This window comes from Lissotriton vulgaris, chromosome 1_1 (genome assembly GCF_964263255.1).
Source record: "Lissotriton vulgaris chromosome 1_1, aLisVul1.2, whole genome shotgun sequence".
Taxonomy (NCBI): Eukaryota; Metazoa; Chordata; class Amphibia; order Caudata; family Salamandridae; genus Lissotriton; species Lissotriton vulgaris.
In genome coordinates this window covers 710,113,541-710,133,456 of record NC_141685.1, presented here as the reverse complement: position 1 = coordinate 710,133,456, position 19,916 = coordinate 710,113,541, and the positions used below count along the sequence as shown (strand labels likewise).

At 46.0% G+C, this 19,916-nt stretch overlaps 1 protein-coding gene across 3 annotated transcripts in view; it reads left to right on the top strand.

Annotated features, from left to right (window-relative positions):
* Positions 1-19,916, top strand: part of ZBTB41 (zinc finger and BTB domain containing 41) — a 323,994-nt gene that overhangs the window by 138,338 nt on the left and 165,740 nt on the right. For all 3 annotated transcript variants that reach the window (XR_015308354.1, XM_086954800.1, XM_086954792.1), the window contains exons 6-7: positions 941-1,070; positions 19,565-19,660. Coding sequence is in view for 2 of the 3 variants with exons in the window: in XM_086954800.1 (XP_086810926.1) it covers positions 941-1,070; positions 19,565-19,660 (226 nt within the window). In the remaining variant the exon portion in view is untranslated. The remainder of the gene's footprint in view (positions 1-940; positions 1,071-19,564; positions 19,661-19,916) is intronic.

The window sequence follows — 19,916 nt, the reverse complement described above, 5'->3', positions numbered from 1 at the left end:
GGCAAAGGTTGTTGTTTGTGAAAGTACCAGGACTGCATTTTATTAGAGAAATTACGCTATACAAAATCCGTGGAATCCTTCTTTCAGGTTCAGAAAACAGAAGAACTACCAATATATGTTCTGTGTTAAAATATTTATGTAAACATTTTCCTTGCCAACAAATGACTCCAGTCCCTCATCAAGACATACAAGAAGACACAATAAAAGTCTGTCCTAAATACACCCAATCTAAAGACAAATGGAGAAAATGAAGACAAATGGACCTGATTGCCAATCCACGCTTTGAGTAAGGTATCTCACAGGGGAACAGATGCTACAGGCATAGAGTATGATTGGGTCCTTCGCCAAAGCTCCCCTTGTTGGGGAGGGATCCAGAATCTGTGCTCTGGCGTTTCAGTGACCACTCTAAGAGAGACCACAGGGACAAGGGAGTCACACACAGCAGAGGATTGGGAATGAACCTACTACCGCTCAGAGCTCAGCTCCGCACACCGTGTCCGGCGCTCATGATGGAACTTTTTGATGATGCCCCCCAAGGCAGAATCTAGAACCTTTTCCGGTGCCCGAGCAACTTTTGGCCATGACCAGTGGAACGGTCCTATGCAGCTATAGAGGAGTTTGGCTCTGATTCACCCCTCGGCCGTCACCTACCCAGCCAGACGTTGGACACTGTTTTTCTTCGTCTCTCAGTTGTAATTCCTACTGCCTCCCTCCTATGTTTATGCTATGCTTTTGTAACACATGTAACTATGCTCCAGCAATTGATATAACTTTGTATCTATGTTCTGAAACTATGCTCTTCCTCATGTAAAGCGCTCTAATACCGTCAAGTCTAGCCAGCGCTATATAAAACTTTTCAAATAAATATACAGAAATAAAGTTTTTGAAAAAGACAGTTTACTTTCATAACAGTTTTTTTCTCATTGCACTTCTGTTTTAGGACCTTTTCCATGTGATATTTGCGGTCGCCAGTTTAATGACACCGGAAATCTGAAGCGTCATTTAGAATGCACTCATGGAGGAAAGCGAAAATGGATGTGTTTCATTTGTGGAAAATCTGTTCGAGAAAGGTAGACCTCAATCTTTTTAGGTATTGACTGACATTTACAGGAAGAAAATGCAATAATTAATTATTGTCTAACAATATTTGAGCAATTGAGACACAAGCCCCATTCGCCCAAAAATCTAAAATGTGTTCCTGAATTTCCTAATGAAAGTTTCTTAATTTTTTGTACTTCAGAAAAGTTTCGAAATAGATTACCTGAGAAGCTGTAAAAGTCCGAGGCATCCAAAACGACTCCTTGCTTGTGAATTTATAGTTACTTACACGTGAAGGCCTTTCCGGGGGATTACAAGTACCTGGTGTACATTTACACACAGGAAAACAACAATGCAGTTGCACTTGTTAGCTTTTTTTCTCCATTGAAAAGCCCCTCCGCCTATTCTCCAATTCTGAAGGTGTTCCCTTACCATTCCCACCCTGCACACTGATCCTGCCCTTGGTTTGAGTAAATCTCTGACCCTTTCCTGGCCCGGACTAATTAGACAGACCCTCCAGGATTTCGCGATTTTGTGGATTTTTACAAAAGTGCCCGCGAAATCGGCACTTTTGTAAAAATTCAGCGATTTTTACAAAACTGCCAGCGAAATGGAAGGTGTGCAGGGAAAATGTTGTATCTGTATGGGAGGTGATTGTGGGAAGCGCTAGGAAGGTCAGACTCCGACCAGGTAGCGGAAGTTTGTGTAGCGTGAAAAAAGTGACCTGAATTGGGTTTAAGTTTGCACGGCTTTGCGTCTTTCAAGAAACATGGCACTGGATGCTTAGTCATATTTTGAAGCCAAGGGCAAAAGCTCCAAGTTTTCTGAAAAGGGGGCAATCATCTTGACCGACACTACACTGAAGCTCGTTCCAGCCGAAACCAGCTCCTAATGAAGCTTGCTGTCAGGCAATTTTACGGCCGGTAGATTAATACAAAAAGGCGCCTTAGACATTCTGAGCTGTGAGCAGTGGCAAATCTCGGCCTGCACCAAGCATTGTTCAAAGCAAGGGAAGTACAGCAAGTAAATTAAGACGAGTCCTCTCCAGTGGGTGGGGGGGGGGGAGTTGGGGGGCGGGCTACCCGAAAATGAAATGTTCAGAAAAATGGGTCTAGACGGTGTATAGTACAATACAATTGTCAAACATATTGGTCAAGCACTCTCAAGGCACATTTATAACATCCCATTCAGCGCAAAAGATTACAGGTTAATTCTGCAATGTCATTTTGGCAAGGTTGCCAATTACCTCATTATTACTTTTGGGTTTGATATTATGATTCTTCCACCCCTATAAGGCCAGTTGGAGTAAATTTAGCTATACCTTTCTCCAGTATGTAAAGGTGTAACTTATAATGCTGTCCCATGCGTCTGGATTCCAGATAGAGTCAAGAGAATTAGAATTTGGCCACAAGTCCAAAACAGCGCCTTTTACGATTCCCCTGTGGGGCAGAAAGAATGAATGACCTTGAGATGATGTTCAAAGAGAAGGCTCCAGCAGAGAGCACCTACTCTCTTTAGCGCCTCCAAAAATCCTCATACTGTCCACCATTTTTAGATTTCTGAACTGTACCCCAGTGAAATAGCAAGGTGGTCTGTGTCATGCTTCAACTTAGTTGTGGGAACAAGAGTATTCGCCCTATCCAGACCCTCCAGAATTTTCCGAATCATGCTGCGGTGCTCGCTGATTGGTGATTTTACTGGTCTAGTTGTCATTCCCACACAACAAAGTTGGCAGGGGCATGTTGTATCGTTTTTAGTTGGTGAAATTCTATATGCTTTACCCTCGGGCGAAGAAGGAGATGACACCCTTAAGGGCAGAATGGTGGCACTTCGTGGAGTGGGGCAAATGGTAGGAGAATTATCACTGACTCCTGGGACCAGAGCCAGATACCAGGCATGCTATAAGTTCAACTCGGTGATGCAGTCCCAGGGAAAGGAAGTGGGCCATTCAACAGTTAGAAGAGAGCAGGAGTTTGTGCTTTCCCAATACGTGCGGCCTTGGGAAGATAGGCTAGGAAGGAGGTGAAGTTGCCAGCCCTTCTCAAAAAGCTAGGAGGTCTCCTTTTAGATCCAATCGGGGTCAAGGAGTAGTGAACTGTAGGAATACAGGGAAGTCCCTAACTTGCCAAAGAATTGGGAAAAACGTCTACTAAATCGTAAGGGAAGTGCTCACAGCCCTTTTTGAAAAACCATAACCACATGTATAATAAATCACTAGAATAGATCAAAAAATCACAAGAATAGGCAAAAAAACAATTTCAATAGTGTATAGAAAATTGTACAATTTATTCAAAGGATAATACATTCATAAAACTATTTTAAAAAGGTATTTCATAGAGAATTTTTTTTGTGCCATTTAAAACAGTTAAAAATGTGTCAATCCACATAAGAAACAATAAAAAGGAATTATAGCAAAGTTGTCAACGCAGCGTTTCGGGTTTATGATAGGACCTTCATCAGGACAAGGTTCTAATTTAAAAAGAAACATACAATTAGGTACAGTCACTGTTATTATTTTTTTTACACAAAGTACATCAGTTGTATTAAATACAAAACTACAGTTGAAACAGTCAATACATTTTTTGGCACAATAGAATCCTCTTCTTGTTTATTAAACATGTGGTGCCGGTATTAGAGAAAAATTAGCAATAAGTTACACTAACTGGGGATAAATCCTCTTCGGAGGGGATCTTGTTAAAGTCACATCTTTATTTAATTAGGTGTGACTTCTTCGAAAAAACGGGTAATGCCCAATCCCTAATTTTCATTTCAAGGATTTTGACTCAATCTTTTACTTACTATGTGAACAGATCTACATGGATTACTCGGCGTAATTTTGGGTAGGGCATGTTCTCAAGCCCAGTTTATTGTTTTACACCTATAGTACAAATTGTGTTTACCTTGTAGAGTATCTGTGTGGTTAGTTCCAAATCCACACCACTTGGGTCATTCATAAACCCGACATCTTCCTTTAAGCTAGAGCACTTTTAATTTCATGGATAGTGCATGATTCTGAATTGAAAAGAAAGGTGAAGGTAATCTTAGTAGTTATGCTATTGTCTGAATTGGCTGCATCAGTTTATGCCACTAGATAGAAGAACCTACTTACCTTCTTAATTTGGAATGTTCTTTACGGGTCAAGGGAGCCACCGATTCTTTGAGTGATTAAAAAATTGTGTCCTGATGGAAATAACAAAAGAGAAAGGGATGCTCTTACAAAATGAATATCCTATTTCTTAATTCGTAATTCGAAACAGAAAGTGAAAATCACCACTTACCCACAAATATGGGAAAAATTGCTAAAAGTTCAGCGCATGGCTGGATGCATTGACAATTGTGCCGTTCGTCAAGTGCTCTAATTACTTAGCGTGACCTTCTTCGATTTCTTCAAGAGCTGATTTTATACTTTATCGTGCTCTAAAAAGGAAAAGTTTCGCTCTTTCAATTTCAGTGTTATGTATAGCGATCTTATTTTAATATCTATATCTCATTTTTTGTAACAAACGCTATCTTTATTTTACCTAGGGTAAATTACTTCTGTTGATTGGCGGCACACCGCGCCACTATCGGGCATTCTTACTCCCTTACTTCACCCAGCTATCTTTAAATACAACTCATCTTTATCTCTGGTGTATATTATTTAGAGATACAGTATCTCTAAATAATATACAATATTTTTAAATTAGAACCATGTACTGATGAAGGTCCTATCATAAAACCGAAACGCTGCGTCAACAACTTTGCTATAATTCCTTTTTATTATTTCTTATGTGGATTGACACATTTTTAACTGTTTTAAATGGCACTAAAAAAAATTCTCTATGAAATACCTTTTTAAAATTGTTTTATGAATGTATTAGCCTTTGAATAAATTGTACAATTTTCTATACACTATTGAAATTGTTTTTTTACCTATTCTTGTGATTTTTTGATCTATTCTTGTGATTTATTATACATGTGGTTATGGTTTTTCAAAAAGGGCTGTGAGCACTTCCCTTACGATTTACTAGACATCTTTCCCAATTCTTTGGCAAGTTAGGGACTTCCCTGTATTCCTACGGTGAAGTTGCCAGACCAGAGGTATTATAAGTTCACTTTGGTTCTCGAGCCACTGAGAGCTAGGAATAGCAATGCTATGCAGCTGGCCATGTCGCCTACAGGGCTTCTCAGAACCTACAGTAAAGCAAATGGAGGATTGCCTTTCCTATGGATAAGAGCCTTCACCTGTGGGCTGTTTCGTCTCTTCCATATTCTAGGCTGCCTATTTCAAAGCGGAATACTCTGCTAAAACAGTTTCCATTGATTTAAGGCTGAAAATGAATGATTATAAGTAAAATAAAGTAACGTAAAAATGCCGCTAAATTTCCATATTTGTGCCGCTAAATTTCCATATTTGTGCTGCTAAATTTGCTTATCGAGGCCGCTATATCCTGGGGGGTCTGATTAGAGAAAATGATTGTAAATACCTCCAAACAAATAGGTTTGTGTGTGTTCCCAAACATTTACGACATTCCCATCTTGGAAAGCCCACTACCATTTCTAGGGAGAAGATTTAGTCACACCCAAAAATATGCGAGTAAATCTGTTTACGAGTGTAAAGCCATGTTTTGTAAATCTCAAGCATGGCTCAGATCCACCATTGGCAAAGGGCAGGGGTGGACTGGGAACCCAAAGCAGCCCTGGCAAATGTTGTCAGACCAACTCCTATATGGTGCAAAGCCTGGGAGCGCACCAAGAGAGCCTGACCACTGCAAGGCAATCGGGGGGGGGGGGGGGGGGGGGGGGTGTTCTCCCCCATGAAGATTTGGGAAAAACATACAAAAATAATGCATTCAACTACCCTTTTTTATTATATATACAATTGTATTCGTTTTTAAAGCATAGTAAAGGATGTCCTTGATGAGCATCAGGATACCGCAGTCTTTGCTGGGGCTGTTCAATGATGTCCTCACTTTCACCCTCCAACAGTGCCCCTCAACTCTCCATAGCCCCTCTCTCACACACATTAAAACATTTTTTTTAGCCCCTCTCATACCAGTGTAGGGTGTTGGAGCATTTTACATGACACACACATACAGAGACAAGTGAATCGTACATGTGTAATTCAGTGTATAGAAAATGTTACATAAGACAAAGGTGCAGGATTCACATATCATCCATACTGGTGGCATTTTTTTTAGAGTGCTTGATCTGGGGAAGCCCAAACTCAGGATTCAGAATCTAACAAAGAGGTTCCGGGTGACTTTACTAATGAGAATTTATTTCTACCCAAACAAACCCTTTTTTTTGCAAAATAAGGGTAATGCAAGACTGGGAGAAAAACTTAACTTTCTAACCTAGATTTCGATTGTAACCTATGAACTGCACAGTAACAAAAGGATGTTTGTGACATAAGCAGCAAACCAGTGATCTATGCACATAAAATACTGTTTTGCGAATATCTGCGAAATTGCACAGGCAATGCTTACCCAGGTGAGGTAGTTTGATGCAACCTGTACCAAGTCCCATCATTTTATTGTCGACACTCACAACTGTCCCAAGAGATCCTAATAGGATTTGCACCTGTTGAAAGGGGTACAAGGCTCTAGAAAAAACTCTAAGAGAAGCAGCTTACTATGACCCAGTAAAGGCCAGCGACCTTAAAAATAGTAAGCTTTTTGGCAAACGATAAATCAAAACTATATGGATAAAGCCCAGGAATTTGCCCCTCATAGGGGGCATGCTTCTAGCATGGCCCAGGCAAGAATATCTGTAGCACCGCTATCTTCCATCCAACCCATCTGCAAATTAGAGCGCGATAAATAGGACATGATAGAGGTTACTAAGAGGTGTCCTGCCTCAAAAGCCCTAATGTGATCCGGTGGATCATTTCGGACAAATGTACACATTTTGGCTCCAATCTTTAAGGCTATTCCATTCATGGGCCCACCTAAGACTTGATCGCACACAACTTAGTACCTACCAGTAATAGTGCTAGCGTTGTGAAGGCAAAGCGTGATACTGGCTTCATCCTAAAGGACTTTTCCCCCACCTAGAGGTAATTACAAGCGTGTGTTATGGCCCAACAGGGGAAACAACTGCGTTAGACATGAACGTGGATTTCACAAGGGGTGCATATTGGCACCTTTTCTTTTCTCCTTGTATGTCAACAGCATGGAGAAGCATCTACTGAACCACAGAGCTGACTGACCCATGGTTGGCAAGGGTAGTATACCGCCTTGGTTTATGCAGATAATACTGTCTGGCTCTCCAGGACTGCAAACAGCTTGCAGTGATTAATATACCAAGTGTGTGCCTTCAAGAAGGTATACAACCTTTAGCACGCATTTTTTACAACGCACTACCATTACAACGCAGGCATTACCACGCATACCATTACAACGCATTGCGCTGGGGGGCGCTCTAGGATAGGGAATAAGTTTAATTTTCTATCCAACACCTTCCCTAGTGTCCACGGGGACTGGAGTTGGAATAGAAAATTATACTTACCACTATCCAGCACCTCCAAGCGCTATGCGTTGTAACGGTATTTGTTGTAAATACCGCGTTGTAAAGGTATGCGTGGTAAAAGTATGCGTGGTAACGTCATACATCCCTTCAAGAACAGTCTAGATCTGTTAGTGAACCATCCAAAGCTCCACCTTATGGGTGTTGGTCTCTAAAACAAGGTAAATAGGGCCTTTTTTGTCAATTAAACAAAGATCAGTAAGGTCTCGTACTATCCCTATCTGGGAATACTATTTGATGACAGGCTGACTTGGGAAACTTTGAAGGATGGCAGGGCAGCTGCCCTAGCCATGAGCACAGAAGTACTCTTAAGCGTTGCCGCTAGATTACCAATTAACCAATCAAAGAGCTGTTAAAAATCCTTTAGTCTAAGTGCTGCCCTGACGCCACATATAGGGCTGGTGTCTGGGACCTCTAAAACTAGTTGGATGTAGAGAAGGTCGAGAACGGTTTCATAAAAAGGCTGTTTGCTGTACTCCAGTCCACGAGCAGTTACATATGTCACATGGAAATTAGGGTACGGTATGTGTGAAGCTGCAGCCTCTCCAGCTATGGTTGAAAAAATGGACCAAGGGGGAAACCACAGTGAACCGTAACATTGTAGCCGATGGCTTGAACCTGGGTGGGAGCTTACAAATTCCCTGGATTGCATACTTATCTAAGACTTAAAGTTGGCTGGATTTAGACGAGTTGTTCTGGAACCCTTGCCCCTTCATGGCTAGCTTCTCCAGACCCCTGACTAAACTCTTTTTAGCCAAATGCGTAGAAGAATTGATGTCAAAGAACTCTGAAATGTCCTTCCTCAAATTCGTACCTGTTTTGGTATTGAACCGTACCTTTTATGGGTTAACAATCTTCACCACAGGTTTTTGTTAGCTATGCTTAAACGCAGTTAATTTCTTGTTGCCTACTCCAGACAAGGTATGTTCGTTGCCAATTTGCCTGCCTTTCCTTGCGATGAACGCTCAGCACAAAGCACCCTGTACTTTATTCTTTTCTACAGATACTATTCTTTGCTAAGGACTGTGTTTATTTTACCACTCCTGTATCAGGCATATTTTAGACAGTGTAGGGCTGCCATGGAGTTTAATATTTTGTATGATAATGTATCTTAATTGTTTCCATACATTCCTGTATGATTTATGGTAGCTGATTGATTGGATTTATAATAATGTGTGAAATATAATCAATATTAGCCTAGCAACAAGTCCTTCTTACTCTTGATTTCTACATCTGCTTTCTCACACTTTTTTCTTGCCACATCAATAGCTGATTTCCCTCTTATGAAGGTATAGGAACCCATGCTTGTAGAAATATCCCCACATAGGCTCACTATCAAATTCTTTAGCATAGCAGACCCCTAGAGGTTTTTGTCAACAGAATTGGCTCAAAGTTGGAGGCATTTACTGCCTTATCATTCTTTTTGCGGCTATTTCAATTTTATGTATCCATCCCTTTGGGATTTGTCCTGCACGATGCTTCTATGGAACATTTTGGATGCATTTTATAATTGCTGTAGGAACGCCATTATGTAGGTTTATGTATGATGTATTTTTGCAACTGCACTTTTATGATATTATATAAAATTAAATAAAGGTTTTAATGGTGATGATGATTCTGCTCTGTGATCTACATAGTACACACTCTTTGCAGCAGGCATATTAACCCTCTCAACTACCTTAGAAGAGTCAAAAGTGTGACAAGACAACACTCCAATCTCTCTGCCGTAAGATACATTATTCACCAGAGTAATCTTGGCACTTTTATTCTTGCCTGAAAACAGTTGGATATACAAGGAACTCTGCACTGCATTTGAAGCTGCAACAACAACAGTGGGAGCAGCATATTTGGTATTATTCTGGCTAGAATTCTATAACCTGCTTTAAGGATAGCGTTCTATATAAATCACACCAGGTTAGGAGTTAGCAGGTTGTGGGGCATTATTGTTAGTGTTTCTCGACTGGAGGGGAGGACAAGTCTCTCTGATGCTGCCTTTTCATACTTTTTAGTAGGTCTGAAATAGGTAGGTCAGTGTATTGATTGTAAAATTCAACTGGTAGCTTGTTACTCCCAAAGATTCTGCAAGTCTGCATTCTCTGTATGGTTGCCGTAATTTCTGTTTCCATTATATGCTCAGCAAAGGGTAGTCGGGTTGTCTACCACACATCCAAGATGGCGCCACCAGTTGGTCTCCACACACATCTTCTCTGAGGAGCTCAGCTTCATCTGTAGTTGACATCACTGCTAGGGACTTGGCCACCAAAACCTCCAAAAGGGAGCTCCCTTTTGTATTGGCTGCAGTGGTCTGAGCTTCCTGCTTTGTTCAGTGGGCTTGGGTTGTCCTGTTACTGGTACAGTGTTACAGCTAATTAACAGATGCAGATTTTCTTTCAAACCCCTCCTCCGCAGGAGCTGAGTGAAGTAATGATAACTACTCATTTTGTGTGGGGAGGCCTTTGCGTCCTCCGCTGACGAGCAAAGTAATTAACTTGACCCAGTAGGGTGAGAAAAGGCCTGGAACCTGATCCTGGGGTGAGCCAGAGATGTACGACAATTCTGGACGACCCATAGAGTATACATGTAGGTTCTTGTAGCCTGCATATTCAAACTTGGCACATATTTTACCCAAGTTTGAATCTATACTGGACTTTGTAGGCCTAAAGGAAACAAAACTGCCCTTTAAGGTAGATATCCTCCTTGGTGTATAATATATTGGCACCGTAGATAAACAAATAAACCCTACTGACTTTATGAATGCCTACAAATATTATTAAGGCCTGTCCCAGGTCAACATCTACCCTTGTAGAGTTCTTTCTGCACCAGGCTACCTGTGCTCCGTTACCACGCTGTTCACGATGGTAGTCTTATTTGCGCAGCCACACACGTGTAACCAGCCAAATGCCCCTTACCGCGTCGCAATGTCCTTATCTTAAAGGCCGATACAGGCGGTGAATATATGCAGCTCATGTGCCATATGTTTACTGTGGGTAAAACAAAAGTAGTGAGACTTAACCTCAGTAAAAAGTCCAAAACCAGGTGATGAAGAAGCAAAAAAAGAATCTGGACATACTAAAATGGACAAAAACTATTTGCAGCACACTACTACTTTTGTCGTCCACAGGTCTATAGGTGCTCTGAAAAGGGTACTGGGGTGCACATGTATGCTTGAGTGTCAGCCTGTGGATGGGGACAACTCCTGGCCACTCCCTAACCAATTGAGTAAAAGTTACCTGGGGTGACCCTACCCACTTTAGTAGCACTTCATTTGTGTCTTACTGCAAACTGCCACACTGTGCCAATATGGCAGAACATGTCTTCCCCTGTGCAGAGTTCCCTGTGCCCACCCAGAGATTTTGCAATGATAATGGGCAAACGCTCCCTGGTGGTCACTCCAGCTCTTGGGTAGCTGCTGGCTGACTGGGTTGGGAAACAAGTTGGTTATGAAGACAAAAGGTAGGCAGACCTAGGTATGAACTAAATCCGCCAGTGTCAAGATAGGCTTCCTTTGAAGTTAATTACGTTCCTGGGCACTGCCCAGATGGCTATCTTGTGAGGGGGCAGTCAAGCCCTCTACCTGTATCTCAGTGTCAAGTGAAAAACTACTTTGGAGTCTTTTCACTGCAAGGACATGTCAACATAAAATATATATGTCCTGCTTTTAAAATTTCATTTGGGGGCGTGGCCAAGATGGCGACCGCAGCGGACGTGTGTTGAGGAGGCTCCCGACCCCGGCCCCGGTAAATGCCCAATCAGCAGCGCTACACCCCCCTCCGGCGCCTCCAATTGGGGGCCCCTGGTGCGGAGGCCACAGTGCAGCTCTCGACGGGGCGGCTGGAGCCGTGGCGGCCCCTGAGACCGGAGATCCAGCCGCGGAGGAGCGGCAGCGGGCCGCGAGCTATGAGCCCCAGGGCGGCAGCGTGAAGGAGCTGGAAGGTGTAGCCTGCGCTGCAGGAAGGGAGTGCTGGGCGGCGGCCCGGTCAACGTGGACCGCTTGGCGGAAACAGACGCAACAGTCACCGAGGTGAGAGACGCCCTGGAGCGGTGGACACTCGCACCCGGGGAGCGCGAAAATTGAGGTCCCGGCTCGAGGGCCTACTCCCGGTGAAGCGGGGAGCGAGTAGAGTGGCCTCTGCCCCGGGGCCGCCGAGGGAGGACCCTGGGGGACCCCCCAGGGTGCAGGACAAAGAGGAGGACGACGAAGCACGCAAGTTGAGCAGCGGAGGCAGGCACAGCCGATTTGAGGCCCGACAGGCGCAGTGAAACTTGAGGCCGGGGACTGGAGGCCTACGGCCGAGGGAGGGCCTAACAGAGCCGGCAGAGTGTGGAGGTCTGACGCAAAGCGGGACCGGAGCAAGGAGGCCGAGGGCGGCACACAGAGTGGGTCGTTTGAGGCGGTGGAGCCTGCCTTCGCGCAGCGTGGGATTGCCGCCGCAGCTTCGAACTTGCCTGGCAGATTAGGGGAGCCATGAAACGCACCCCTGCGGTGGAAGTGGGAAAATAGTGCCGACGGCCGGCCTGCCCTTATAGGGCGACTTGATCCCCGAGCCCTGGTTGGAGGGGGCCCCTCTTTGAAGCCCTGCTTAGTGGACGGGAGGCAGCCGGTGCGAGAGAGGCCCTCAGGACATGTGGCGCTTGGAATGTTGCACAGGTGAGCCCCCCACGACCCCAGCAGTGAACGGACCAAGCCTGGATTGCGAGGGCCCTTCCTAAGTCCGGGAGATTGGCGAACGCAGACGGATAGCCGGACTGACCCCCCACCGATAGGTACCATTGCACAGGTGGCTCGGGTGTGACCGGTGGGCTGGGGAGTTGGAGGTGGAGGCAGAGAGGGGCATTATTGATCCACAGAGGGAGGCCTCGAGCGGCACTTACCCGGCGGGCCCCGCCATGTCCGGGGGATCGCGCAAGGGTGGACACACCATCACAGACATGCTGACGGAAGGAGCACCGAAAGGGTCCAAAAGCCGCTCGGGTTCGGCGGCAGGTGCGGACTCTGGGAAGCGAGAAGATGAAAGGGCCCTAATCACCAAGGTGTTCCTAGAATCCCTGTTCAACTCTTTACGGGAGGACTTTCAGACCCTAAAACAAGAGATGGCGGGCGAATATCGGGAACTTCGCCGCGACGTCGATGGACTGGGAGACAGGGTGGCAGCGGTCGAGGAGGCTGATCAAACGCGAAGCGAGGAAGTAGAGCAATTGCAGCAGGAGGTGCTGCGTCTGCAGGAACAGCAGTTGGAATTACAGGCCCATGCGGAAGATTTAGAAAACCGCTCCCGGAGGAATAACATACGCGTCCGAGGTGAACCATCCAAGGCGGAGGGAGGTGGCATCACCCTGTTCCTTCAGGGCCTGTTTCGGGACATTTTAGGAGAAGGGGAGGATTTTGTGATACGCATTGATAGGGCGCACAGAGTGGGATTGGCAAAACGGGCGTCCGCCCCTCCGCCGGACATTTTGGCCTTCCTTCCAGATTTCCCACTGAAGGAGAGGATAATGCAGGAAGCGCGCAGAAAGCAACCTTTACGCTACCGGGACCATCAGATTGCACTATACCAGGACCTTTCCGCTATTACTTTACAAAAAAGGAGGGCATTCAAGGTGGTCACCTCGCTCCTACACGAGAAGGGAGTCCCTTACTCTTGGGTCACCCCTTCTGCCTGGTTTTCAAATGGAACGGCGCACTTCACCAGTTCCGTTCACTGACGGACGCATGCGCCCTACTGGGGATACAGTCGGAGGAGTCCTCGGGGGCAGGGGACGATGTGGCCAACCACTCACAAGAAAGACCCCCCCCCCCCCCCCCCCCGCCCCTCAGGGGGGGGAGCTGGCAGACAGTGCGACGTCGGCGAGCACCCAGGTCGGACCGGACCCCGAGACGTTGGCACAGGAGAAAGCGGCAGCTATCGAGGAGGTGTCCAAAGACACAACAGCACCTGAATAAGCCTCTTCCTTATGTTTAGTCGATGGGGGGGGGGGGGTGTCTTCTTCTAATAGCACTGAAACTAAGTGGGCCTGAGTGGGGCCGGGTGGGGGGCCGCTGGGGTAGCCAGTGCCACGTTTCCCATCAACACTTCATTCCGGGGGCCTGAACAAGGACATGACAGGCCCAGGACTCTTTTGACTGTGTGGGGTCTAATGGGGGGAGTTTGTGGTTGGGGTTAGGGTGGCACCGGGGAGGGGAGGGGTGTTGACACGTGGAAGGAGAGTGATGCCAATGCGGGGTGCATGACGGGGTGGGGGGAGGGTTTCCAAGTTCCGGTACGAATGGATGTCACTAGCCATGCTGAGGTGCAGAGGCTACAGGGGAAGCAGCTTGGGGTTTGAAGGTTCCCTTTGATGGCGACTGAGTTGGGCCTCCTCACTTTAAATGTCAGGGGCTTGAACAACCCGGTAAAGCGCTGATATCTGCCTTTTACTGGAGACACACTTACTGCCCAAGGACTGTCATAGAATGATAGATAGATCCAGTTTTTCTCTTCAGCCTCCACTAAGACCGCAGGAGTTGCGATATTGGTGTCACACCGCTTTAGAGGCAAAGTTTTGCAGAAAAGAGCTGAGATAAAGGGGAGGCTGCTGTCCTACAGTTTCTCTATGAGGGAGGTCACCTTCACAGCCAGTTAGGTGTATGCACCTAATGAGGGACAAGAAAAGTTTCTACATCAGGTTCTTGACGAGACTGCTGCATCCCCTGATAGACATATTGTGGTAGGAGGGGATCTTAATCTGGTCTTTGACAACCTACAGGACAGGTCAGGGCAGCGCTATTCGCAAACAGGCACTCTGTCAGAAGGGGGGCACTGCAGACTGAGAGAGTTGGGGCTGATTGATCTTTGGTGGCACTTTCATCCTGGCACCAGGGACTATACATACTATTCCAATGCCCATAAGACATATGCTCGGTTGGACTATTTATTGACTTCCACCTCACTCACAGCGCTGGCGTCCCAGACTGACATTGGAGCAATGGCGCTGTCAGACCATGCGCCGCTCACGGCTGCATTCTCTTTTCCCCCGCTTGCCCGCGCCCCACGCTGCTGGAGATTGCGCGACACCCTACTTCATCGGAAAGAGGTGATAGTTAAAATCAAAGTGGTCATTACGGAATACATGACACATAATCAGCCCTCTGACACCTCACGGGCCACACGCTGGGCAGCGCTTAAGGCGGTGTTACGAGGTGAGTTCATAGCTATAACTGCGGCGGAGAATGCAGAACGGGCGCGAACACGGGAGGAGCTGTCGGCGACTACGCGCGAGCTGGAAAGAATCCACCAACGAACGCGGCGCCGAGAGTCTGGAGGCAGCTTCGGCTGGCGCGTCAACAGTTGGCGGCGTTTGACCAGGATCGCGCCGAGTATGCAGATTTGAGGGTCCCCACCTGTACTATACAGGTGGGGACCGTTGCGGGAGGCTGTTGGGAAGGGCACTTAGAGAACGGGTGCAGCGCCACACGGTGCAAGAACTGACTACTCAGGCGGCACCCGAGTCAGAGGGGATAGAGACATAGCGAACACCTTTAGCGACTTCTACTCCGCGTTATATGCCGGAGCGGATCTGGACCCCGCGGATGTTGAAGCGTTTTTGTGGGATACAGCGTTGCCTTCTATCTCACCGGAACAGTCTGAGACGCTGGAAAGGGCGATACGACCGGAGGAGGTGATCTCCGCGATCTCACGACTTAAATTGGCTAAGGCTCCGGGCCCGGATGGCTATACCGCCATCTTTTACAAAACATTCTGCGTCCAGCTAGCCCCGTTGCTCACCTCTCTTTTTAACACATTTGCAGAGGCTGGGGCCATCCCGAGGGATCTGATGGAGGCCACCATCTCGGTCATCCCCAAACCCGGGAAGGACCTTACGCAATGCGGAGCTTATAGGCCCATTTCCCTCCTCAACGTAGATCTCAAGCTTTACACCAGCATACTCGCCGACCGGCTAGCTCCCCTGATGCAGGGGCTGGTGGATCCGGATCAGACAGGGTTTATCCCTGAAAGGCAGACGGCCGACAATACAAAGAGAGCATTACACTTGATCGAGTGGGCCACAAGACTGCCTGACGAGTTCATGTTGCTGGCAATTGACGCCGAAAAGGCCTGCTGGAGAGGCTGCGTAGAGACAGGCACACTAACACACCTTTTGTGGGATGCACGCATATTCAGGGATACTGGAAAGTAGTTCTGGATGAAATTGATGCGCACTTTGACACAGAGATTCCGAAATTCCCGGCCTATGTTCTCTTGGGGCTTCCCAACGCCATCACTTTTCCCCTCAAAACTAGAAGAGGGCGGCTGATTGCAATAGCACTGGGCTCAGCCGTGCAGACTATTCTGGCCCTGTGGCGCACCGCACATGTACCCACCTTGCAGGGCTGGTTAGGCAGGCTCTGGTTAGTCTTGGGAATGGAAAAGTTGTCCCTGGTGAAAGCGGGAGAGGGGACCAAATATGCGGAATTATGGCAGCCCTTTTTGTCCCTGTTGGCCTCAGAGTTCAGGGAGGTGACTTGTCCCTGCTACCTAAGGCTGCTTCGGCTATCCCAGCTAGATGATGGAACTTCGATTGCGTGACAGGATGTGTGTGAGGAGTGAGGAACTGGACTTGGAACGAGGGCGGCGGGTGGGCAAGTTGGGAGGGGGCGGGATCCGGGGTGGGGTTTGGGAGGTTTGCTCTCTCTCTTGGCGATTGTACTTCAGCATCTTCTTCAGTTGCCTTTTGGTACGGCACAGAGACTCATTTTGCCTTGTATCCTCTATGATATACCTAATTCGGATGTTGCTATCTCATATTTAGCCCTTATTGCATATACCATGTGTGCTGTTTGCTTCCTGCATTGCCTGAGAGAATTGTGTTTAATAAAAAGATTTAATAGTAAAATTTCATTTGCTCTGCCTCATGATCATTTAAGGGCTGCCTTAGGGGTGACTTATAAGCATTAAATTGGAAACTTTCGGTCTGGCAAAAGGTTTTTTTGCCAGGTTGAATTGGCAGTTTTAAAAGTGCATACCCAAGCTGGAGGGCAGGATTGGAGACATGTTTTACATTGTCACTTTAGTGGTGGCACAATATGTGCTGCAGTCTACGGTTTCAGATGCAGCGTGTGTGAACGGAGCAAGGTGGATGGCTCCTGCTCCTTTGTTGTGAATCAAGTTACATCTTTATAACCAAGCTTTGGGAATTCGTACTTGAAATTGAACGTGGTATTGACTAGTGCGTTGGAACCGCCTGAGTTATACCAAGGCTGTTGGGCGCTGACTGATTGCGCATTCAGTGGCACACCATTTAAGGGTGCCCACTCTCGTTGGGGTTACTTTACTTTTGTGCATATTGAGTTCCCACCCTCCACCCGTCCTGATGAAGACCCGCCCCTGAGGAAACCAGCCACCCTGTGTATCTTTGGGTCGAAACGTCGACATATTCTCCCCCCGAGCCTGCACCTGTGATCTTCCTACGCCCCCTTTTCCCTGTGCCTATCAGAATAATGTGTAGAGCAGGCTCATCCATTCTCTACACTAAGGATTGAACCTTATTTTTTGTCCAAAAAAAGCCTTATTGTATTTTAACTTTATCTTCTCACTGACCTCTTGGGTCGCTTTTACACACGAGCACTTACTATCACTTTCCTCTATGCACGTCATTTTGACAATGAACCCCTTATGTAAATAGCTGTGTTTTTCTAGTTTGAAAAAGTTTACTATGCTGTCTCTCTAAGTATGTATTAAATAATGCAGTCTCCCGGACTGGGCGAGACACAGTTTTTTGTTTCAGGTGTGGTTTTCTTGCATCAACAAACACCTGGGGTTAATATATGTTCTTTGTTTTGATTGATATCTACCATCACGGATCTAATCGGATGGCGATCTAAAGTGAAATGAATAATTGATCTGTGTGTACACTGTATATTTTGAATTAACGTTTAGGACTGTTTTTTTCTATAATACTTGATACCCCGGTCCTCTGACTTCCATTGGGTTACCCCCTGTTTATAATGCAGTCCACTAGGGGCATTTAACTTACAGGCCCTGGGTACACTTTTGTACCATATACTAAGGACTTATAGGTTAAGATAAATATATATCAGGGGTGCTCTATGGGCCAGAGTACGTACACTGGACAGCAGTAACTCAGTGTGCTTAGTCCAAACACCAGCAATAAAACCTAAGAAAAATGTGGGACACAACTCAAAAGCGGTATTTTCTTAAAGGATAATTGACGATTGCTGCTGATATAAATTGCTGTCTGTGTTCAAACTTTCCGTGAGGACCAGAGTCTCTCAGCTGGGCACGAGCAAATCAGCCTGTATGGCTTAATTAACTTGTTTAATTGGGGGATTCAACAGTCCTTCAGCTCGCAGATGAGAGACTTGTATAACACCAAGCAGGGTAGAACAGCAGCTTCGTCACTGCAAACTATAACCTATTTTTTGATTAATTATTCCAGCTGTGTGTTGATTAGTGTGGTGTGTGAGGGCGACTGTCATAGATTGTGATCACACTGCTGGGGATAATTTAATCCGTGCTGCCTGTGGCTGAGAGCTGCATGAACTGCAGTCCCTACTAGAACGTTATGCTCATAAATTATAATATATAACAAGAAATAATGAAGTAATACTATTACAAAATGTGCTGCATTATGCCACATAATTGACTTTTTCTTGCAGCATAATTAACTCAGCGCTGCTGCATAATTTGGCCCCCTACGGCTGCATAATTCAAGTGGCCCTGCTTATAAATGTATGTGGGGCCTACTTAAGCAGGGTCTCATTCACGTACAGTGACTACAGCCTGGCCCACTCCACCATTCGTCCAATCAGTCACTGGGACCAACTGATTCGGAGAGCACAGCCGGGCAGAACCACACATCCAATAGGCTCCTCATTGAAGCCAGACTTAAGCGTCTGCTGCTCATCACAAGCCTCCCTGTAGCGGCGGCCAGTCAGCTACCACACATCGTGGGGGCCACAGGAGTGCGTCTTTGACCCAATGGCACCTGCCACGCACAAAAGAAGGAGCTGGCGAAGTGGTACACAAGATTCCTGCACTTGACCACAGATCTCCACAATGCACCCGGTGCTTCTCCGGCAGTCTGGCCATGTTGCAGCGCAGGGCAGCCCTCAGCAAACCAAGGGTTGCACCTGGATCATTGTGTTTATCACGCCTGCACTCACCTGGGCTTCCACCGTCCGTACTCCATCTAAGACAGCAGCGTTCAGGGCCGGACTGAGGACCCTGGCAATTTTGTCACACTACTCCCTCCTCCCCCCCCCCCCCCCCCACCCCCCACACACACACATCAATAAGGGAGGGTGAGGTTGCAAGTGTGAAGAACTGCTGCTTTTGTTACTGGGGGCCGATATCGCAGCACTGCATAGTTCGCTGGGCCAGATCAGAGACCAGTTTTTTCCACTGTTTGATACTTCAATACTGTTTAAATAACAAGTTGAGCAAAGTTAGTTTGCATCTTATTTTGTAAAAAATAGATGCCTAATATGTTTGGTCAAAGTTTTACTTTTGTGCAACGCAAATATGATGAGGCTATCTAGAGCAATACCTCTGTCCTACATTACTTTATGTTCAAATGGCGAAAAGCGAGCTTAAAAGATTTTTCTCTACGCACTTAATCAGGAATGTCTAAAAGGATGCTGTTGTTGGTTTAGTAAATGTAACATCAGACAGTTGTCACTCACTTCTATTTGTGTCATGACAAAGCTTCCCAGGTGGGTTTTAACTGCTGCAATTTATTGTCTAGAATGCCAAAGTTGATCTTCACAAAAGGGAAAACCGAAAGTTAAATTGTACACATAGTGACAAGTGTCCGGTTTCTATGTAATTTTAATAGTGACAATATTTCCTGTATTCTCTCATGAAAGTGAATGATTAAAGGGTTGAATTCCCTTATGTTACCGCTGGAGCCTGTTTACTCTAAAGGAATTTGGACTTAATGTGCAAGAGGACCGTATTTGAATGTGTAGGTTTGCACATGTATGCAGGACTGATAACTTTCAACTTTTTTTCTTCCTATACAGAACAACATTGAAAGAACACATGCGAATTCACAGTGGAGAGAAACCCCACTTATGTAGCATTTGTGGACAGAACTTTCGTCATGGAAGTTCATACAGGTACAATAAAATCGGGCTTTAAGGATTTTGTAGTTTTACATAAAAAAATGTATCTAGGAAACTGACCATTTCTAAACAAAGCCACATAGAAGCATGAGACAAGAGTTTGAGTGCTGGCTTTTTGGATACCACGGTACATCTTGTTGAAGTAAATAATTCGCACTTTAAAATAATTTAGATACATTCAGCCTATGAATTTATTTTCAAGTTCTCTAGTTACAAGCCAAGACTTCTGAGACCTGCTGTTTGACCTGGC